This window comes from Stomoxys calcitrans, chromosome 3, assembly GCF_963082655.1.
Source record: "Stomoxys calcitrans chromosome 3, idStoCalc2.1, whole genome shotgun sequence".
In the NCBI taxonomy this organism is placed as follows: Eukaryota; Metazoa; Arthropoda; class Insecta; order Diptera; family Muscidae; genus Stomoxys; species Stomoxys calcitrans.
The window spans coordinates 139,351,479-139,375,353 of NC_081554.1; the positions used below are offsets into that span (position 1 = coordinate 139,351,479).

Consider the following 23,875-nt stretch of genomic DNA (forward strand, 5'->3'; position numbering starts at 1 on the left):
GTTATAAGGGTTTGAGTTGAAAGTTTATAAAAATGTTATGATAAAATTGTAACTAAATTATAAAAATTTTCCAATTTTTATTGAAAATTGGTTTTTATAAAAATTTAGTATGGAATCTTGATATGTTTTCTTGAAAGAAGTGTAAAAAAAAGTGAAAATTTGGATGATTTTCATAGTGAAATAATCGATTTTATTATGTAGTCTATGACAGTTGAATTCACCATATTGGCGTATTTTCCATGAATAAAAGTTTTTCTGCAAATTAATTTGAAAGCTCTAATGTAAAAATGTTTTAGGAAAATTTTATCATAAAATATTATAGAAATGATAGATTTCTATTAAAATGTTACATAATTTGTAAAAAGTGTACGTTTGTTACGAAAAGTCTAAAATATTACGATGCTATGTTATACCAACGTCGTTGGCTATGCAAAATGTGCGGTGAGCTCTATTGCATTTATTATAAAATATTTTTTTCTATATAAAGTGGACTTGAAACTAAATAAAAAATTTAAAAATGTAAATTCTAAACAATGTATTGTTGCAATTACAAATTTAAAAAAAAATATATTTTTTTTTTTGGAAATTAAACACAAATTGAAAAATGCCCTTGTCTAAGCAAGCAAATGTAGAACAGTTGCATACCGAACGAAATCTATTTCCCTTTAATAATTTAAAATATTAAAATACTATTTTATTCTTTTTAAAACAGTTTTTAGAATAGCAAAAAATATCATTTGTTTAAAAATAATAAAAAATACATAAAAAATGTATATTCAATGTATCTAAATTATCTATTTAAGGTTAAAATTCTCTCGAATGTATTGGCCTGCCTGTTTTTATCTTCATTCATTCTTGTTATGTAGCTACTACGAAAAATCAAATTTTGCAAAAAGAATAACAGCAAATATACTGTTGCTAATAGAAAATAAAAATTTTCAATTTAACATAAAAAGTAAATTAAATAATTTTTTTTTAAAAAAAAGTTTTTGATTTCGCTCCATGTTTTGAAACCCAATATTACCAAAAGTAAAACGCATAGAAAAGAAAAAAATTTTTTTAATATAAATAGTGTATTTTTCCATCCCCAAAAAAAGACTATATTTATTTATTTTAATAAAAATAAAAAGGTGTAAGTTTTGAATAAATTTTTTTCTCTTTTTTATAAAAATATTGTGGTCCTGAAAAGGACCGATTGTTTTTGTAAAAAAAAGTTGGCTTTTAAAATGTCAATAATTTAAGCACGTTCTCCACGAATACGTCTGGCCAATTGGATATCCTTGGGCATGATGGTGACACGCTTGGCATGGATGGCACACAAGTTGGTATCTTCGAAGAGACCGACCAAGTAGGCTTCGCTAGCTTCTTGCAAGGCCATGACAGCAGAGCTCTGGAAACGCAAGTCAGTCTTGAAATCTTGGGCAATTTCACGAACCAAACGTTGGAAAGGCAATTTGCGGATCAACAACTCAGTACTCTTCTGGTAGCGACGGATTTCACGCAAAGCAACGGTACCAGGGCGGAAACGATGTGGCTTCTTAACACCACCGGTGGCTGGTGCGCTCTTACGAGCAGCTTTGGTAGCCAATTGCTTACGAGGGGCTTTGCCACCAGTAGATTTACGGGCAGTTTGCTTAGTACGAGCCATTTTTCACTAGAGGTTTTTAGTTCACTTCACGATATGCACACAAACACTGTTAACACTGTAATAGTTGCCTTACGGAGCGATTCCCGATATTTATAGAAAAAATTTGGCGGGCTACAGTTTCCAATAAGGGTGTGTGCTGCGTATATGCTTCAACATTTGTATCTGTACACACGAAGTGTATACGAACAACCCCGAAGATAGATCGAAGCGTATGTGTATGTAGTAAATTCAGAGCGGATTTTGTATAAATATGAGGTATCGCAGCATGGTAAGTATTAGTTCTTGTGCATAACTTGTGAAGTGAATTTAATTTAAAAAGTGAAAAAATGACTGGTCGTGGTAAAGGTGGCAAAGGCTTGGGAAAAGGTGGCGCTAAACGTCATCGTAAAGTGTTGCGTGATAACATCCAAGGTATCACCAAGCCTGCAATCAGACGTTTGGCTCGTCGTGGCGGTGTAAAGCGTATCTCTGGATTGATTTACGAAGAAACCCGTGGTGTCCTGAAGGTGTTTTTGGAAAACGTTATTCGTGATGCTGTCACCTACACTGAACACGCTAAGCGTAAAACCGTCACCGCTATGGATGTCGTCTACGCTTTGAAGAGACAAGGCCGCACTTTGTACGGTTTCGGCGGTTAAACATTATCTTGACGCTATTTTGGAGAAAATTTTAAGAACTTTAAAACTAAAACAATCGGTCCTTTTCAGGACCACAAAACATATTTAAAAAGAGATATATCTTGTTATAAATTTTTACTAAAAAAAAATACATAAAATTTATTTGAAAATAAATATTACCATTTTTCAATTTGCCGTCGGCCAAAATGTAGCTTCTATAATATACATACATACATGACGAAACTAAAACCGACGCCATTAGAACAATACGATGAAACGATGGTATACAACACTAAAAAGCATACATACACACAGATACCAAAATGCACGCATATACTACCATTAAATGTTTCCTTTGCTTGGAGCTGCTAACTTTGTCACAAATGTACGAAGAGGGACGATCGTAGATACTTCGTTTCGATGTTTTGTTATTACATATGCCAATTTTTTTCAGCATCAGAAAATGAACAATGATTACCATGTGATATTCAAATGTAAAATAAATAGTTTTTACAGTACCCTAATGGTAACATTGATCCTATTAAATGCCGATAATCTTGAGTAGGGTCGATAAAACTAAATTCTTATTATGTTAATGTATGCAAATAGGCGAAATGTTGATGCATGATAATTGATAACTGATAATTATGACATGTATATTAAAAGACCTGCAATAGTCGATAAGATGTAAACATATTTGAAAATGTTTACCTATAAACAATAGATGGCAGATTTTTTTGTATTTACGCCTAAAACAGGATTGTTTAAGGAAATTTCGAATAACGAAATTGCTAGCAAATTACCAAATCCACTGAAAAAAAAAATCGACCAAAAAATATTTTTTTTTAAATTTAACTACAATTAAAATTTTATTTATTATTTAAAACTATTTTTTAAGTAAATTTTCTTGATAAAATAAGGGGTTTGATATAGTTTTTTCTCTTTTAAAAAAATTTTTGTCGTCCTGAAAAGGACGGATTGTTGTTGATTTATACGATGGCCTGTATTTACATTTTTTCTTTGATGCTCGTAGATAATTTAAGCCTTCTTTTCGGTCTTCTTGGGCAAGAGAACAGCTTGGATGTTTGGCAATACACCACCTTGAGCAATGGTGACACCGGACAGCAATTTGTTCAATTCTTCGTCATTACGGATAGCCAATTGCAAGTGACGGGGGATAATTCTTGTCTTCTTGTTGTCACGAGCAGCGTTGCCAGCCAATTCAAGAACTTCAGCGGCCAAATACTCCATGACAGCAGCCAAGTAAACTGGAGCTCCGGCACCAACACGTTCAGCATAGTTGCCTTTGCGCAACAAACGATGGATACGACCGACGGGGAATTGAAGACCAGCACGGTTGGAACGGGACTTTGCCTTTCCCTTAACTTTGCCACCTTTACCACGACCAGACATTTTTAGTTATTTTTTTTTTTAATTCACTTCACTTAGCACTGAAACACAAATGATATTAGTTCGCAGCATGAACTGCAGTATTTATACTTTCGGATCCAACGTGTAGCTAATTTTAGAGGGTTGTTTTCGTAAACATAGCGACTGTTTTCGTCTACCTGAATATCTTGTGCATGAAATGGTTTAAATATTCCGAGTAAGCCATCAAACACACAAAATCGTGAACAGTGTTAAAAGTGTTTGTGTGACTTAAAAAAAAAACCAAGTGAAAATGCCTCCAAAAGCCAGTGGTAAAGCAGCAAAGAAGGCCGGCAAAGCCCAAAAGAACATCACTAAGGGTGACAAGACCAAGAGACGCACCAAGCGTAAGGAGAGTTATGCTATCTACATTTACAAAGTGTTGAAGCAAGTCCATCCCGATACTGGTATCTCCTCAAAGGCCATGAGCATCATGAACAGTTTCGTCAACGATATCTTTGAACGTATCGCCGCCGAAGCCTCCCGTTTGGCTCACTACAACAAGCGTTCCACCATCACCAGTCGGGAAATCCAAACTGCCGTCCGTCTATTATTGCCCGGTGAGTTGGCTAAGCACGCTGTCAGTGAAGGTACCAAAGCCGTTACTAAGTACACCAGCTCCAAGTAAATGGCATACTTATTTCGTCGTACAATATTTTCCCTACAACATCAAAGGCCCTTTTCAGGGCCACAAAATAAATTAAAAAAGAGACTTAATTCGTTATTCAACTAAAATTAATTTATATTTACAAATTTAAAGAAAAAATATATCTACCACTCACCCTCACATTGCCCTTATTACTTTTTTAAAATAAAATATGTATACTACCCATACTCTAATATTGCCCTCCTTGCTTAGCACCATCTACATCTACAGTAATATGATCAACACATATTGCTCTTATGCTCAAACACTCGGTATGCAACGTTGTATTGATGTTCGAGTATATGTGAGCGTGTGTGTTGATACTAAATTTTTTAGGGATGTATACTAGTATGTTAGCGTGAAATGGTGTAGAGATGTATATGTGGACTTATGCGTTTGTACGCGAGATCTATGGGTAGGTATGCTCGTAAAGAATGAAATAGGTATGCTAAGTGCGATTTTTGAAGGGAATATTGTACGCCACTCTCTTATTGGTTAGGTATGCTAAATGAGATTTTCTTTAACATTAACTGATTTTCATAGTTCTTAGTAATTGCTTTGGTTTATGACCCTAAGTGAAACAGTTAATCCAGTTGCGGAAAAAATCCCATTTAACATGTGATTACTTAAATTTCCTTAAAGGGTAATGTATTCCCATATTAGGTAACAATGGTATTAAAAGATTTCAACAGATGTTTTACAGCTACGAAAAGGGCTGTGATTAGCTTTTCCCTTAAAATTAACATAGTATTTATTAGGTAATTAAAAAATTGTTTGAGTTAAATTTGGTCTCTTTTTAAAAATTTTTTTGTAGCCCTGAAAAGGGCTGTTAGATATACTGCTTTCGAATATCGAAAATAATCATTTTGACATGATAAGTAATTTTGCATGGAAAAATTACTTCTTAGCGGCGGTCTTCTTGGCAGCTGGCTTCTTTGCTGCGGCAGCCTTTTTGGGCTTGGCAGCGGTGGTTTTTGCCTTGGGTGCCTTTGGTTTAGTGGCTGATGCTTTGGCGGCTGTTTTTGCGGGTTTAGCTTTAACTGTACCTGTCTTTTTGGCAGTTTTAGCCTTGGCCTTTTCGGTCTTCTTCTTCTCGGCGGTCTTTTTAGCAGCGGAAGGCTTCTTTGCAGCGGCTTTCTTTTCACCGGCTGCCTTTTTGGGTGCTGCTGCCTTCTTTTTCTTATCACCGGCTGGGACCTTCTTCTTCTTTTCAGCGCTCTTTGCTTTAGGTTCCTTCGAGGCAGATGGGGACAATTTGAATGAACCGGAGGCACCCTTACCTTTAGTTTGGATCAATTTTCCACTAGCAACAGCGCTCTTCAAGTACTTCTTGATGAATGGGGCCAATTTTACAGCATCAACTTTGTATGTGCTGGCCAAGTATTTCTTGATGGCAGGCAATGAGGAACCACCACGTTCTTTCAATGTTTTGATGGCAGCATCGACCATTTGTTGGGTTGGTGGATGGCTTGGGGCAGCAGAGGGTTTCTTTGCCTTGGCAGCGGCTTTCTTAGGTGCCTTTTTCTCAACAGCGGCGACTGGAGATGCGGTGGCTTCAACAACGGCGGCGTCAGACATGATTTCACTTATATTTTTCTTTTTAAACACACTTTAACACTTTGTAAATATACACTCACTACTGGTGTACGCTGATTGGTTGAAAATATGGTTTCAACCTTTAGACTAGTGATGGCTGGGTACATCGAAATTATGAGAAGTACATAGTAGTCAACTACGAAATTTTGCGAAACGTTGTGTGGAAGCGAATAAAAATTTTTACAAAAGTTTTCACAGAATTATTCATTTTACGATGAGATAGTAACAATTTCTTTTTATTTTTTATACAATTCTTCTAGTAGAGATATCCAGCTAATCATTAAAGAAAATCCGAGTTAATTATCTTTAAGCGTTACCGAGTTATAAGGGTTTGAGTTGAAAGTTTATAAAAATGTTATGATAAAATTGTAACTAAATTATAAAAATTTTCCAATTTTTATTGAAAATTGGTTTTTATAAAAATTTAGTATGGAATCTTGATATGTTTTCTTGAAAGAAGTGTAAAAAAAAGTGAAAATTTGGATGATTTTCATAGTGAAATAATCGATTTTATTATGTAGTCTATGACAGTTGAATTCACCATATTGGCGTATTTTCCATGAATAAAAGTTTTTCTGCAAATTAATTTGAAAGCTCTAATGTAAAAATGTTTTAGGAAAATTTTATCATAAAATATTATAGAAATGATAGATTTCTATTAAAATGTTACATAATTTGTAAAAAGTGTACGTTTGTTACGAAAAGTCTAAAATATTACGATGCTATGTTATACCAACGTCGTTGGCTATGCAAAATGTGCGGTGAGCTCTATTGCATTTATTATAAAATATTTTTTTCTATATAAAGTGGACTTGAAACTAAATAAAAAATTTAAAAATGTAAATTCTAAACAATGTATTGTTGCAATTACAAATTTAAAAAAAAATATATTTTTTTTTTTGGAAATTAAACACAAATTGAAAAATGCCCTTGTCTAAGCAAGCAAATGTAGAACAGTTGCATACCGAACGAAATCTATTTCCCTTTAATAATTTAAAATATTAAAATACTATTTTATTCTTTTTAAAACAGTTTTTAGAATAGCAAAAAATATCATTTGTTTAAAAATAATAAAAAATACATAAAAAATGTATATTCAATGTATCTAAATTATCTATTTAAGGTTAAAATTCTCTCGAATGTATTGGCCTGCCTGTTTTTATCTTCATTCATTCTTGTTATGTAGCTACTACGAAAAATCAAATTTTGCAAAAAGAATAACAGCAAATATACTGTTGCTAATAGAAAATAAAAATTTTCAATTTAACATAAAAAGTAAATTAAATAATTTTTTTTTAAAAAAAAGTTTTTGATTTCGCTCCATGTTTTGAAACCCAATATTACCAAAAGTAAAACGCATAGAAAAGAAAAAAATTTTTTTAATATAAATAGTGTATTTTTCCATCCCCAAAAAAAGACTATATTTATTTATTTTAATAAAAATAAAAAGGTGTAAGTTTTGAATAAATTTTTTTCTCTTTTTTATAAAAATATTGTGGTCCTGAAAAGGACCGATTGTTTTTGTAAAAAAAAGTTGGCTTTTAAAATGTCAATAATTTAAGCACGTTCTCCACGAATACGTCTGGCCAATTGGATATCCTTGGGCATGATGGTGACACGCTTGGCATGGATGGCACACAAGTTGGTATCTTCGAAGAGACCGACCAAGTAGGCTTCGCTAGCTTCTTGCAAGGCCATGACAGCAGAGCTCTGGAAACGCAAGTCAGTCTTGAAATCTTGGGCAATTTCACGAACCAAACGTTGGAAAGGCAATTTGCGGATCAACAACTCAGTACTCTTCTGGTAGCGACGGATTTCACGCAAAGCAACGGTACCAGGGCGGAAACGATGTGGCTTCTTAACACCACCGGTGGCTGGTGCGCTCTTACGAGCAGCTTTGGTAGCCAATTGCTTACGAGGGGCTTTGCCACCAGTAGATTTACGGGCAGTTTGCTTAGTACGAGCCATTTTTCACTAGAGGTTTTTAGTTCACTTCACGATATGCACACAAACACTGTTAACACTGTAATAGTTGCCTTACGGAGCGATTCCCGATATTTATAGAAAAAATTTGGCGGGCTACAGTTTCCAATAAGGGTGTGTGCTGCGTATATGCTTCAACATTTGTATCTGTACACACGAAGTGTATACGAACAACCCCGAAGATAGATCGAAGCGTATGTGTATGTAGTAAATTCAGAGCGGATTTTGTATAAATATGAGGTATCGCAGCATGGTAAGTATTATTATTATTATTGGCTGAGCAGCCGTGGTGACAACACCAAGTGAAGTGCAGTGAACAGTAAATAATTAAACAAGTGAAGTGAGATAAAGCAATTGCTTTAAGATAGAGGAGAAGGTGGAAACGATTAAAGTGTCGGCCGAGAATTTCTCTTATGAGATAAATATTCCGGCCAATTTATCGAATGTGACACTGGAAGGCAGTGCCAATAACATGTCTGGCAACCACAATGACGACATTGGCGGTCGACGACCCAATGAGAACGACTGTCGGCGACAGCAAAATACTGATTTTAACGGCCACCCCATGGATTTGGCTAAATCGTCAATTGAATCTGACAAGGAAGATTCAAAAATGCGGAAGCGGAAGAAGGGCCATGGTTCTGATGGCGATTCCAGCTATAACGCCATGAAATTGCAACTTGCCGTTGAGAGGCTTGAGACAGCGAATAGAAATCTTGAAGCGCGGAATCAGGACTTGATTGCTAGAATGGAAGCACAGTGTGCTCTTGTGGAGACGCTGCGCTGTAAAATTGAACAGCTTGAAGGCACACGATCTGGTTTCGTTGCTGCTGCTAACATCACTACTGAGGCTACTGTACACCAATCGCAGTCAGCAAGAAACAACAATGATATTACTACCACCACTACATCTGGTAGTACATTTACGACAAACTGGCTTGCTGCCAGCACCACCACTAAAGCTGCCATGCACCAATTGCAGCCAACAGCAACCAACTATGACAGCACTACCATAGCTACATCTGGTAGTAAGGCTATAACCGAATGGTCCACCGAGGTAGCCGAAAACCTCGGTGCAGCGTTGATGGAAGAGGATGATGTCGCACCGCCGGCGACTGTAGACATGTCAAAAGGGGCTATTCGCAAGACCACACAGAAGCAGCCACAAACGACCCAAGCTAATAATGGAAAGTCATCAACAACTATGACAACAACAACCTTGAATCACCAGAGGACCACTACCAGGAACAGAGGCGCTGACTCGAACACGGATGCGGGAAGGACCGTTGGATCAGGTAAGGTCAGCCCACCTATAGTGAAGGTTTATGGGGTAAATGTTAAGACATTCATGTCAGGTCTTAAGGGGCTTTTAGGACATGATCTCTTTAATATTGATATAAAGAATAGGAACATGATTGTTCTTAAATTAGTGAGACTGGAAGATCACGCTAGGGTCAAGCAATATTTGATAGGAGAGGGTACGTCCTTCTACACCTTCACACCGAGGAATATGAGGCCATATACGATAATGCTTTCTGGTTTGTCTAGCACCTATGACGTAGAGGATTTAAAGGCCTTCCTGGACGCGACTGGCATCAAGATCTGCGATATGGTCATAAAGAAACTCATGTACGACAGATGGATCGTACAATTAGGCCAGGATTCCGATGTGAAGGCTTTCCGTAGGCAAAGATACATACTGGGCTGCAGAATAGACATGGTGAAGAACAAAGCAGGAGGGGTTACCCAATGCCATAACTGCCAGAGGTTCGGGCACGTTGCGGCCAATTGCAGCATGGAGCACAGATGCGTGCGATGCGCATCTCCACACGGACCAGGAGAGTGCAGTGTGCCATCGGCCGAGGCCGGGGGAGAAGGGACCTTATCCAAGGATCCGGCTACAGGGGAGATTGTCAGGGCGGCTGTTGCCCCTCTATATTGCGCTAATTGTAAGGCTAGCGGACACATGGCCAGCGACAAGAATTGCCCGAAGCGCCTGGAAGTACTCCAGCGCATGCAAGAGAGGAAAGTGACCATGGCGCCTCCAAAGAGGGCCCAGGTGCTGGCTCCGGCGCCACCACCACCAAGGATGACCGCGGGCTCTTATGCCAACGTTGCCAGGCATGTGAATTCTCCAACGATCACCCCAGTTGGAATGAGGAATGAGACGGCGCAGAGGGCGGCTCAGGCAATGGGCTTCTTCAATGCGGAGTGTAGACGGCTGTTCGGACAGGACTTCCATGTATACATGGCCAAGATTGCTGGGTTCGCTGAGACCTTCAGGGGACTGAACTCTGATGCTGAGAAAAGGCAGGCGCTGTTCGGCCTTGGTTTGAGCATGGCTCCTGATGGGAATTAAATGCATTTTTGTGACTCGGAGGGACGTACCCTTTTCTACCACAGGAGATTCCGCCAATATGGCATGGATGATATGGTATACGCCACGGCACAGTGGGTGCCTGTGGTCTGATTGTAAATAGTGTAGATAGTTGTGGAGATGTATATAGCTTTATGATTTTGTTCATTTTATTTTATTTTATTTTGCTTTTATTGCGATGGACGCATTTCTTTCTTTTATTCGTTTTGGTTTTATTAGATTTAGTTAGTGATAGTTTAGCTTAGGTTTTATATAGTAGGTTTTACATTCCCTGTTTTTCCATTTTTTCGGGGAGGATTTAATGTATCCGTGCATTCGGGAATAGATACTTATGGTAAATCGGCTGGGCTGGCCTTGCTAGAATTTATTTGGAATTATTATAGACTCAGAGAAATGTAGAATAAGCATGTTGAGTATTATATGTATATAGGACTACAATGGAAATGTAAAATAATTTTAAGTGAATTGGAAAATAAATATGAATCCATGGTAAGTATTAGTTCTTGTGCATAACTTGTGAAGTGAATTTAATTTAAAAAGTGAAAAAATGACTGGTCGTGGTAAAGGTGGCAAAGGCTTGGGAAAAGGTGGCGCTAAACGTCATCGTAAAGTGTTGCGTGATAACATCCAAGGTATCACCAAGCCTGCAATCAGACGTTTGGCTCGTCGTGGCGGTGTAAAGCGTATCTCTGGATTGATTTACGAAGAAACCCGTGGTGTCCTGAAGGTGTTTTTGGAAAACGTTATTCGTGATGCTGTCACCTACACTGAACACGCTAAGCGTAAAACCGTCACCGCTATGGATGTCGTCTACGCTTTGAAGAGACAAGGCCGCACTTTGTACGGTTTCGGCGGTTAAACATTATCTTGACGCTATTTTGGAGAAAATTTTAAGAACTTTAAAACTAAAACAATCGGTCCTTTTCAGGACCACAAAACATATTTAAAAAGAGATATATCTTGTTATAAATTTTTACTAAAAAAAAATACATAAAATTTATTTGAAAATAAATATTACCATTTTTCAATTTGCCGTCGGCCAAAATGTAGCTTCTATAATATACATACATACATGACGAAACTAAAACCGACGCCATTAGAACAATACGATGAAACGATGGTATACAACACTAAAAAGCATACATACACACAGATACCAAAATGCACGCATATACTACCATTAAATGTTTCCTTTGCTTGGAGCTGCTAACTTTGTCACAAATGTACGAAGAGGGACGATCGTAGATACTTCGTTTCGATGTTTTGTTATTACATATGCCAATTTTTTTCAGCATCAGAAAATGAACAATGATTACCATGTGATATTCAAATGTAAAATAAATAGTTTTTACAGTACCCTAATGGTAACATTGATCCTATTAAATGCCGATAATCTTGAGTAGGGTCGATAAAACTAAATTCTTATTATGTTAATGTATGCAAATAGGCGAAATGTTGATGCATGATAATTGATAACTGATAATTATGACATGTATATTAAAAGACCTGCAATAGTCGATAAGATGTAAACATATTTGAAAATGTTTACCTATAAACAATAGATGGCAGATTTTTTTGTATTTACGCCTAAAACAGGATTGTTTAAGGAAATTTCGAATAACGAAATTGCTAGCAAATTACCAAATCCACTGAAAAAAAAAATCGACCAAAAAATATTTTTTTTTAAATTTAACTACAATTAAAATTTTATTTATTATTTAAAACTATTTTTTAAGTAAATTTTCTTGATAAAATAAGGGGTTTGATATAGTTTTTTCTCTTTTAAAAAAATTTTTGTCGTCCTGAAAAGGACGGATTGTTGTTGATTTATACGATGGCCTGTATTTACATTTTTTCTTTGATGCTCGTAGATAATTTAAGCCTTCTTTTCGGTCTTCTTGGGCAAGAGAACAGCTTGGATGTTTGGCAATACACCACCTTGAGCAATGGTGACACCGGACAGCAATTTGTTCAATTCTTCGTCATTACGGATAGCCAATTGCAAGTGACGGGGGATAATTCTTGTCTTCTTGTTGTCACGAGCAGCGTTGCCAGCCAATTCAAGAACTTCAGCGGCCAAATACTCCATGACAGCAGCCAAGTAAACTGGAGCTCCGGCACCAACACGTTCAGCATAGTTGCCTTTGCGCAACAAACGATGGATACGACCGACGGGGAATTGAAGACCAGCACGGTTGGAACGGGACTTTGCCTTTCCCTTAACTTTGCCACCTTTACCACGACCAGACATTTTTAGTTATTTTTTTTTTTAATTCACTTCACTTAGCACTGAAACACAAATGATATTAGTTCGCAGCATGAACTGCAGTATTTATACTTTCGGATCCAACGTGTAGCTAATTTTAGAGGGTTGTTTTCGTAAACATAGCGACTGTTTTCGTCTACCTGAATATCTTGTGCATGAAATGGTTTAAATATTCCGAGTAAGCCATCAAACACACAAAATCGTGAACAGTGTTAAAAGTGTTTGTGTGACTTAAAAAAAAAACCAAGTGAAAATGCCTCCAAAAGCCAGTGGTAAAGCAGCAAAGAAGGCCGGCAAAGCCCAAAAGAACATCACTAAGGGTGACAAGACCAAGAGACGCACCAAGCGTAAGGAGAGTTATGCTATCTACATTTACAAAGTGTTGAAGCAAGTCCATCCCGATACTGGTATCTCCTCAAAGGCCATGAGCATCATGAACAGTTTCGTCAACGATATCTTTGAACGTATCGCCGCCGAAGCCTCCCGTTTGGCTCACTACAACAAGCGTTCCACCATCACCAGTCGGGAAATCCAAACTGCCGTCCGTCTATTATTGCCCGGTGAGTTGGCTAAGCACGCTGTCAGTGAAGGTACCAAAGCCGTTACTAAGTACACCAGCTCCAAGTAAATGGCATACTTATTTCGTCGTACAATATTTTCCCTACAACATCAAAGGCCCTTTTCAGGGCCACAAAATAAATTAAAAAAGAGACTTAATTCGTTATTCAACTAAAATTAATTTATATTTACAAATTTAAAGAAAAAATATATCTACCACTCACCCTCACATTGCCCTTATTACTTTTTTAAAATAAAATATGTATACTACCCATACTCTAATATTGCCCTCCTTGCTTAGCACCATCTACATCTACAGTAATATGATCAACACATATTGCTCTTATGCTCAAACACTCGGTATGCAACGTTGTATTGATGTTCGAGTATATGTGAGCGTGTGTGTTGATACTAAATTTTTTAGGGATGTATACTAGTATGTTAGCGTGAAATGGTGTAGAGATGTATATGTGGACTTATGCGTTTGTACGCGAGATCTATGGGTAGGTATGCTCGTAAAGAATGAAATAGGTATGCTAAGTGCGATTTTTGAAGGGAATATTGTACGCCACTCTCTTATTGGTTAGGTATGCTAAATGAGATTTTCTTTAACATTAACTGATTTTCATAGTTCTTAGTAATTGCTTTGGTTTATGACCCTAAGTGAAACAGTTAATCCAGTTGCGGAAAAAATCCCATTTAACATGTGATTACTTAAATTTCCTTAAAGGGTAATGTATTCCCATATTAGGTAACAATGGTATTAAAAGATTTCAACAGATGTTTTACAGCTACGAAAAGGGCTGTGATTAGCTTTTCCCTTAAAATTAACATAGTATTTATTAGGTAATTAAAAAATTGTTTGAGTTAAATTTGGTCTCTTTTTAAAAATTTTTTTGTAGCCCTGAAAAGGGCTGTTAGATATACTGCTTTCGAATATCGAAAATAATCATTTTGACATGATAAGTAATTTTGCATGGAAAAATTACTTCTTAGCGGCGGTCTTCTTGGCAGCTGGCTTCTTTGCTGCGGCAGCCTTTTTGGGCTTGGCAGCGGTGGTTTTTGCCTTGGGTGCCTTTGGTTTAGTGGCTGATGCTTTGGCGGCTGTTTTTGCGGGTTTAGCTTTAACTGTACCTGTCTTTTTGGCAGTTTTAGCCTTGGCCTTTTCGGTCTTCTTCTTCTCGGCGGTCTTTTTAGCAGCGGAAGGCTTCTTTGCAGCGGCTTTCTTTTCACCGGCTGCCTTTTTGGGTGCTGCTGCCTTCTTTTTCTTATCACCGGCTGGGACCTTCTTCTTCTTTTCAGCGCTCTTTGCTTTAGGTTCCTTCGAGGCAGATGGGGACAATTTGAATGAACCGGAGGCACCCTTACCTTTAGTTTGGATCAATTTTCCACTAGCAACAGCGCTCTTCAAGTACTTCTTGATGAATGGGGCCAATTTTACAGCATCAACTTTGTATGTGCTGGCCAAGTATTTCTTGATGGCAGGCAATGAGGAACCACCACGTTCTTTCAATGTTTTGATGGCAGCATCGACCATTTGTTGGGTTGGTGGATGGCTTGGGGCAGCAGAGGGTTTCTTTGCCTTGGCAGCGGCTTTCTTAGGTGCCTTTTTCTCAACAGCGGCGACTGGAGATGCGGTGGCTTCAACAACGGCGGCGTCAGACATGATTTCACTTATATTTTTCTTTTTAAACACACTTTAACACTTTGTAAATATACACTCACTACTGGTGTACGCTGATTGGTTGAAAATATGGTTTCAACCTTTAGATTAGTGATGGCTGGGTACATCGAAATTATGAGAAGTACATAGTAGTCAACTACGAAATTTTGCGAAACGTTGTGTGGAAGCGAATAAAAATTTTTACAAAAGTTTTCACAGAATTATTCATTTTACGATGAGATAGTAACAATTTCTTTTTATTTTTTATACAATTCTTCTAGTAGAGATATCCAGCTAATCATTAAAGAAAATCCGAGTTAATTATCTTTAAGCGTTACCGAGTTATAAGGGTTTGAGTTGAAAGTTTATAAAAATGTTATGATAAAATTGTAACTAAATTATAAAAATTTTCCAATTTTTATTGAAAATTGGTTTTTATAAAAATTTAGTATGGAATCTTGATATGTTTTCTTGAAAGAAGTGTAAAAAAAAGTGAAAATTTGGATGATTTTCATAGTGAAATAATCGATTTTATTATGTAGTCTATGACAGTTGAATTCACCATATTGGCGTATTTTCCATGAATAAAAGTTTTTCTGCAAATTAATTTGAAAGCTCTAATGTAAAAATGTTTTAGGAAAATTTTATCATAAAATATTATAGAAATGATAGATTTCTATTAAAATGTTACATAATTTGTAAAAAGTGTACGTTTGTTACGAAAAGTCTAAAATATTACGATGCTATGTTATACCAACGTCGTTGGCTATGCAAAATGTGCGGTGAGCTCTATTGCATTTATTATAAAATATTTTTTTCTATATAAAGTGGACTTGAAACTAAATAAAAAATTTAAAAATGTAAATTCTAAACAATGTATTGTTGCAATCACAAATTTAAAAAAATATATAATTTTTTTTTGGAAATTAAACACAAATTCAAAAATGCCCTTGTCTAAGCAAGCAAATGTAGAACAGTTGCATACCGAACGAAATCTATTTCCCTTTAATAATTTAAAATATTAAAATACTATTTTATTCTTTTTAAAACAGTTTTTAGAATAGCAAAAAATATCATTTGTTTAAAAATAATAAAAAATACAGAAAAAATTTATATTCAATGTATCTAAATTATCTATTTAAGGTTAAAATTCTCTCGAATGTATTGGCCTGCCTGTTTTTATCTTCATTCATTCTTGTTATGTAGCTACTACGAAAAATCAAATTTTGCAAAAAGAATAACAGCAAATATACTGTTGCTAATAGAAAATAAAAATTTTCAATTTAACATAAAAAGTAAATTAAATAATTTTTTTTTAAAAAAAAGTTTTTGATTTCGCTCCATGTTTTGAAACCCAATATTACCAAAAGTAAAACGCATAGAAAAGAAAAAAATTTTTTTAATATAAATAGTGTATTTTTCCATCCCCAAAAAAAGACTATATTTATTTATTTTAATAAAAATAAAAAGGTGTAAGTTTTGAATAAATTTTTTTCTCTTTTTTATAAAAATATTGTGGTCCTGAAAAGGACCGATTGTTTTTGTAAAAAAAAGTTGGCTTTTAAAATGTCAATAATTTAAGCACGTTCTCCACGAATACGTCTGGCCAATTGGATATCCTTGGGCATGATGGTGACACGCTTGGCATGGATGGCACACAAGTTGGTATCTTCGAAGAGACCGACCAAGTAGGCTTCGCTAGCTTCTTGCAAGGCCATGACAGCAGAGCTCTGGAAACGCAAGTCAGTCTTGAAATCTTGGGCAATTTCACGAACCAAACGTTGGAAAGGCAATTTGCGGATCAACAACTCAGTACTCTTCTGGTAGCGACGGATTTCACGCAAAGCAACGGTACCAGGGCGGAAACGATGTGGCTTCTTAACACCACCGGTGGCTGGTGCGCTCTTACGAGCAGCTTTGGTAGCCAATTGCTTACGAGGGGCTTTGCCACCAGTAGATTTACGGGCAGTTTGCTTAGTACGAGCCATTTTTCACTAGAGGTTTTTAGTTCACTTCACGATATGCACACAAACACTGTTAACACTGTAATAGTTGCCTTACGGAGCGATTCCCGATATTTATAGAAAAAATTTGGCGGGCTACAGTTTCCAATAAGGGTGTGTGCTGCGTATATGCTTCAACATTTGTATCTGTACACACGAAGTGTATACGAACAACCCCGAAGATAGATCGAAGCGTATGTGTATGTAGTAAATTCAGAGCGGATTTTGTATAAATATGAGGTATCGCAGCATGGTAAGTATTAGTTCTTGTGCATAACTTGTGAAGTGAATTTAATTTAAAAAGTGAAAAAATGACTGGTCGTGGTAAAGGTGGCAAAGGCTTGGGAAAAGGTGGCGCTAAACGTCATCGTAAAGTGTTGCGTGATAACATCCAAGGTATCACCAAGCCTGCAATCAGACGTTTGGCTCGTCGTGGCGGTGTAAAGCGTATCTCTGGATTGATTTACGAAGAAACCCGTGGTGTCCTGAAGGTGTTTTTGGAAAACGTTATTCGTGATGCTGTCACCTACACTGAACACGCTAAGCGTAAAACCGTCACCGCTATGGATGTCGTCTACGCTTTGAAGAGACAAGGCCGCACTTTGTACGGTTTCGGCGGTTAAACATTATCTTGACGCTATTTTGGAGAAAATTTTAAGAACTTTAAAACTAAAACAATCGGTCCTTTTCAGGACCACAAAACATATTTAAAAAGAGATATATCTTGTTATAAATTTTTACTAAAAAAAAATACATAAAATTTATTTGAAAATAAATATTACCATTTTTCAATTTGCCGTCGGCCAAAATGTAGCTTCTATAATATACATACATACATGACGAAACTAAAACCGACGCCATTAGAACAATACGATGAAACGATGGTATACAACACTAAAAAGCATACATACACACAGATACCAAAATGCACGCATATACTACCATTAAATGTTTCCTTTGCTTGGAGCTGCTAACTTTGTCACAAATGTACGAAGAGGGACGATCGTAGATACTTCGTTTCGATGTTTTGTTATTACATATGCCAATTTTTTTCAGCATCAGAAAATGAACAATGATTACCATGTGATATTCAAATGTAAAATAAATAGTTTTTACAGTACCCTAATGGTAACATTGATCCTATTAAATGCCGATAATCTTGAGTAGGGTCGATAAAACTAAATTCTTATTATGTTAATGTATGCAAAAAGGCGAAATGTTGATGCATGATAATTGATAACTGATAATTATGACATGTATATTAAAAGACCTGCAATAGTCGATAAGATGTAAACATATTTGAAAATGTTTACCTATAAACAATAGATGGCAGATTTTTTTTGTATTTACGCCTAAAACAGGATTGTTTAAGGAAATTTCGAATAACGAAATTGCTAGCAAATTACCAAATCCACTGAAAAAAAATCGACCAAAAAATATTTTTTAAATTTAACTACAATTAAAATTTTATTTATTATTTAAAACTATTTTTTAAGTAAATTTTCTTGATAAAATAAGGTTTGATATAGTTTTTTCTCTTTTAAAAAAATTTTTGTCGTCCTGAAAAGGACGGATTGTTGTTGTTGATTTATACGATGGCCTGTATTTACATTTTTTCTTTGATGCTCGTAGATAATTTAAGCCTTCTTTTCGGTCTTCTTGGGCAAGAGAACAGCTTGAATGTTTGGCAATACACCACCTTGAGCAATGGTGACACCGGACAGCAATTTGTTCAATTCTTCGTCATTACGGATAGCCAATTGCAAGTGACGGGGGATAATTCTTGTCTTCTTGTTGTCACGAGCAGCGTTGCCAGCCAATTCAAGAACTTCAGCGGCCAAATACTCCATGACAGCAGCCAAGTAAACTGGAGCTCCGGCACCAACACGTTCAGCATAGTTGCCTTTGCGCAACAAACGATGGATACGACCGACGGGGAATTGAAGACCAGCACGGTTGGAACGGGACTTTGCCTTTCCCTTAACTTTGCCACCTTTACCACGACCAGACATTTTTAGTTATTTTTTTTTAATTCACTTCACTTAGCACTGAAACACAAATGATATTAGTTCGCAGCATGAACTGCAGTATTTATACTTTCGGATCCAACGTGTAGCTAAATTTAGAGGGTTGTTTTCGTAAACATAGCGACTGTTTTCGTCTACCTGAATATCTTGTGCATGAAATGGTTTAAATATTCCGAGTAAGCCATCAAACACACAAAATCGTGAACAGTGTTAAAAGTGTTTGTGTGACTTAAAAAAAAAACCAAGTGAAAATGCCTCCAAAAGCCAGTGGTAAAGCAGCAAAGAAGGCCGGCAAAGCCCAAAAGAACATCACTAAGGGTGACAAGACCAAGAGACGCACCAAGCGTAAGGAGAGTTATGCTATCTACATTTACAAAGTGTTGAAGCAAGTCCATCCCGATACTGGTATCTCCTCAAAGGCCATGAGCATCATGAACAGTTTCGTCAACGATATCTTTGAACGTATCGCCGCCGAAGCCTCCCGTTTGGCTCACTACAACAAGCGTTCCACCATCACCAGTCGGGAAATCCAAACTGCCGTCCGTCTATTATTGCCCGGTGAGTTGGCTAAGCACGCTGTCAGTGAAGGTACCAAAGCCGTTACTAAGTACACCAGCTCCAAGTAAATGGCATACTTATTTCGTCGTACAATATTTTCCCTACAACATCAAAGGCCCTTTTCAGGGCCACAAAATAAATTAAAAAAGAGACTTAATTCGTTATTCAACTAAAATTAATTTATATTTACAAATTTAAAGAAAAAATATATCTACCACTCACCCTCACATTGCCCTTATTACTTTTTTAAAATAAAATATGTATACTACCCATACTCTAATATTGCCCTCCTTGCTTAGCACCATCTACATCTACAGTAATATGATCAACACATATTGCTCTTATGCTCAAACACTCGGTATGCAACGTTGTATTGATGTTCGAGTATATGTGAGCGTGTGTGTTGATACTAAATTTTTTAGGGATGTATACTAGTATGTTAGCGTGAAATGGTGTAGAGATGTATATGTGGACTTATGCGTTTGTACGCGAGATCTATGGGTAGGTATGCTCGTAAAGAATGAAATAGGTATGCTAAGTGCGATTTTTGAAGGGAATATTGTACGCCACTCTCTTATTGGTTAGGTATGCTAAATGAGATTTTCTTTAACATTAACTGATTTTCATAGTTCTTAGTAATTGCTTTGGTTTATGACCCTAAGTGAAACAGTTAATCCAGTTGCGGAAAAAATCCCATTTAACATGTGATTACTTAAATTTCCTTAAAGGGTAATGTATTCCCATATTAGGTAACAATGGTATTAAAAGATTTCAACAGATGTTTTACAGCTACGAAAAGGGCTGTGATTAGCTTTTCCCTTAAAATTAACATAGTATTTATTAGGTAATTAAAAAATTGTTTGAGTTAAATTTGGTCTCTTTTTAAAAATTTTTTTGTAGCCCTGAAAAGGGCTGTTAGATATACTGCTTTCGAATATCGAAAATAATCATTTTGACATGATAAGTAATTTTGCATGGAAAAATTACTTCTTAGCGGCGGTCTTCTTGGCAGCTGGCTTCTTTGCTGCGGCAGCCTTTTTGGGCTTGGCAGCGGTGGTTTTTGCCTTGGGTGCCTTTGGTTTAGTGGCTGATGCTTTGGCGGCTGTTTTTGCGGGTTTAGCTTTAACTGTACCTGTCTTTTTGGCAGTTTTAGCCTTGGCCTTTTCGGTCTTCTTCTTCTCGGCGGTCTTTTTAGCAGCGGAAGGCTTCTTTGCAGCGGCTTTCTTTTCACCGGCTGCCTTTTTGGGTGCTGCTGCCTTCTTTTTCTTATCACCGGCTGGGACCTTCTTCTTCTTTTCAGCGCTCTTTGCTTTAGGTTCCTTCGAGGCAGATGGGGACAATTTGAATGAACCGGAGGCACCCTTACCTTTAGTTTGGATCAATTTTCCACTAGCAACAGCGCTCTTCAAGTACTTCTTGATGAATGGGGCCAATTTTACAGCATCAACTTTGTATGTGCTGGCCAAGTATTTCTTGATGGCAGGCAATGAGGAACCACCACGTTCTTTCAATGTTTTGATGGCAGCATCGACCATTTGTTGGGTTGGTGGATGGCTTGGGGCAGCAGAGGGTTTCTTTGCCTTGGCAGCGGCTTTCTTAGGTGCCTTTTTCTCAACAGCGGCGACTGGAGATGCGGTGGCTTCAACAACGGCGGCGTCAGACATGATTTCACTTATATTTTTCTTTTTAAACACACTTTAACACTTTGTAAATATACACTCACTACTGGTGTACGCTGATTGGTTGAAAATATGGTTTCAACCTTTAGATTAGTGATGGCTGGGTACATCGAAATTATGAGAAGTACATAGTAGTCAACTACGAAATTTTGCGAAACGTTGTGTGGAAGCGAATAAAAATTTTTACAAAAGTTTTCACAGAATTATTCATTTTACGATGAGATAGTAACAATTTCTTTTTATTTTTTATACAATTCTTCTAGTAGAGATATCCAGCTAATCATTAAAGAAAATCCGAGTTAATTATCTTTAAGCGTTACCGAGTTATAAGGGTTTGAGTTGAAAGTTTATAAAAATGTTATGATAAAATTGTAACTAAATTATAAAAATTTTCCAATTTTTATTGAAAATTGGTTTTTATAAAAATTTAGTATGGAATCTTGATATGTTTTCTTGAAAGAAGTGTAAAAAAAAGTGAAAATTTGGATGATTTTCATAGTGAAATAATCGATTTTATTATGTAGTCTATGACAGTTGAATTCACCATATTGGCGTATTTTCCATGAATAAAAGTTTTTCTGCAAATTAATTTGAAAGCTCTAATGTAAAAATGTTTTAGGAAAATTTTATCATAAAATATTATAGAAATGATAGATTTCTATTAAAATGTTACATAATTTGTAAAAAGTGTACGTTTGTTACGAAAAGTCTAAAATATTACGATGCTATGTTATACCAACGTCGTTGGCTATGCAAAATGTGCGGTGAGCTCTATTGCATTTATTATAAAATATTTTTTTCTATATAAAGTGGACTTGAAACTAAATAAAAAATTTAAAAATGTAAATTCTAAACAATGTATTGTTGCAATTACAAATTTAAAAAAAAATATATTTTTTTTTTTGGAAATTAAACACAAATTGAAAAATGCCCTTGTCTAAGCAAGCAAATGTAGAACAGTTGCATACCGAACGAAATCTATTTCCCTTTAATAATTTAAAATATTAAAATACTATTTTATTCTTTTTAAAACAGTTTTTAGAATAGCAAAAAATATCATTTGTTTAAAAATAATAAAAAATACATAAAAAATGTATATTCAATGTATCTAAATTATCTATTTAAGGTTAAAATTCTCTCGAATGTATTGGCCTGCCTGTTTTTATCTTCATTCATTCTTGTTATGTAGCTACTACGAAAAATCAAATTTTGCAAAAAGAATAACAGCAAATATACTGTTGCTAATAGAAAATAAAAATTTTCAATTTAACATAAAAAGTAAATTAAATAATTTTTTTTTAAAAAAAAGTTTTTGATTTCGCTCCATGTTTTGAAACCCAATATTACCAAAAGTAAAACGCATAGAAAAGAAAAAAATTTTTTTAATATAAATAGTGTATTTTTCCATCCCCAAAAAAAGACTATATTTATTTATTTTAATAAAAATAAAAAGGTGTAAGTTTTGAATAAATTTTTTTCTCTTTTTTATAAAAATATTGTGGTCCTGAAAAGGACCGATTGTTTTTGTAAAAAAAAGTTGGCTTTTAAAATGTCAATAATTTAAGCACGTTCTCCACGAATACGTCTGGCCAATTGGATATCCTTGGGCATGATGGTGACACGCTTGGCATGGATGGCACACAAGTTGGTATCTTCGAAGAGACCGACCAAGTAGGCTTCGCTAGCTTCTTGCAAGGCCATGACAGCAGAGCTCTGGAAACGCAAGTCAGTCTTGAAATCTTGGGCAATTTCACGAACCAAACGTTGGAAAGGCAATTTGCGGATCAACAACTCAGTACTCTTCTGGTAGCGACGGATTTCACGCAAAGCAACGGTACCAGGGCGGAAACGATGTGGCTTCTTAACACCACCGGTGGCTGGTGCGCTCTTACGAGCAGCTTTGGTAGCCAATTGCTTACGAGGGGCTTTGCCACCAGTAGATTTACGGGCAGTTTGCTTAGTACGAGCCATTTTTCACTAGAGGTTTTTAGTTCACTTCACGATATGCACACAAACACTGTTAACACTGTAATAGTTGCCTTACGGAGCGATTCCCGATATTTATAGAAAAAATTTGGCGGGCTACAGTTTCCAATAAGGGTGTGTGCTGCGTATATGCTTCAACATTTGTATCTGTACACACGAAGTGTATACGAACAACCCCGAAGATAGATCGAAGCGTATGTGTATGTAGTAAATTCAGAGCGGATTTTGTATAAATATGAGGTATCGCAGCATGGTAAGTATTATTATTATTATTGGCTGAGCAGCCGTGGTGACAACACCAAGTGAAGTGCAGTGAACAGTAAATAATTAAACAAGTGAAGTGAGATAAAGCAATTGCTTTAAGATAGAGGAGAAGGTGGAAACGATTAAAGTGTCGGCCGAGAATTTCTCTTATGAGATAAATATTCCGGCCAATTTATCGAATGTGACACTGGAAGGCAGTGCCAATAACATGTCTGGCAACCACAATGACGACATTGGCGGTCGACGACCCAATGAGAACGACTGTCGGCGACAGCAAAATACTGATTTTAACGGCCACCCCATGGATTTGGCTAAATCGTCAATTGAATCTGACAAGGAAGATTCAAAAATGCGGAAGCGGAAGAAGGGCCATGGTTCTGATGGCGATTCCAGCTATAACGCCATGAAATTGCAACTTGCCGTTGAGAGGCTTGAGACAGCGAATAGAAATCTTGAAGCGCGGAATCAGGACTTGATTGCTAGAATGGAAGCACAGTGTGCTCTTGTGGAGACGCTGCGCTGTAAAATTGAACAGCTTGAAGGCACACGATCTGGTTTCGTTGCTGCTGCTAACAT

General features: G+C 36.3%; 4 protein-coding genes across 4 annotated transcripts; all 4 read right to left on the reverse strand.

Moving 5' to 3' along the window:
* Positions 1-1,249: 1,249 nt before the first annotated feature.
* LOC131995638 (histone H3-like) lies at positions 1,250-1,648 on the reverse strand (the record flags this gene model as incomplete). Its single annotated transcript, XM_059364429.1, has 1 exon — positions 1,250-1,648. A coding segment is annotated over exon 1 (399 nt), but the record flags the coding sequence as incomplete, so codon positions are not given.
* Positions 1,649-7,504: 5,856 nt separating this feature from the next.
* LOC131995642 (histone H3-like) lies at positions 7,505-7,903 on the reverse strand (the record flags this gene model as incomplete). Its single annotated transcript, XM_059364432.1, has 1 exon — positions 7,505-7,903. A coding segment is annotated over exon 1 (399 nt), but the record flags the coding sequence as incomplete, so codon positions are not given.
* An 8,468-nt stretch (positions 7,904-16,371) lies between these two features.
* LOC131995635 (histone H3-like) lies at positions 16,372-16,770 on the reverse strand (the record flags this gene model as incomplete). Its single annotated transcript, XM_059364426.1, has 1 exon — positions 16,372-16,770. A coding segment is annotated over exon 1 (399 nt), but the record flags the coding sequence as incomplete, so codon positions are not given.
* Positions 16,771-22,621: 5,851 nt separating this feature from the next.
* LOC131995644 (histone H3-like) lies at positions 22,622-23,020 on the reverse strand (the record flags this gene model as incomplete). The annotated part of the gene is made up of 1 exon (XM_059364435.1): positions 22,622-23,020. A coding segment is annotated over exon 1 (399 nt), but the record flags the coding sequence as incomplete, so codon positions are not given.
* Positions 23,021-23,875: the final 855 nt, after the last annotated feature.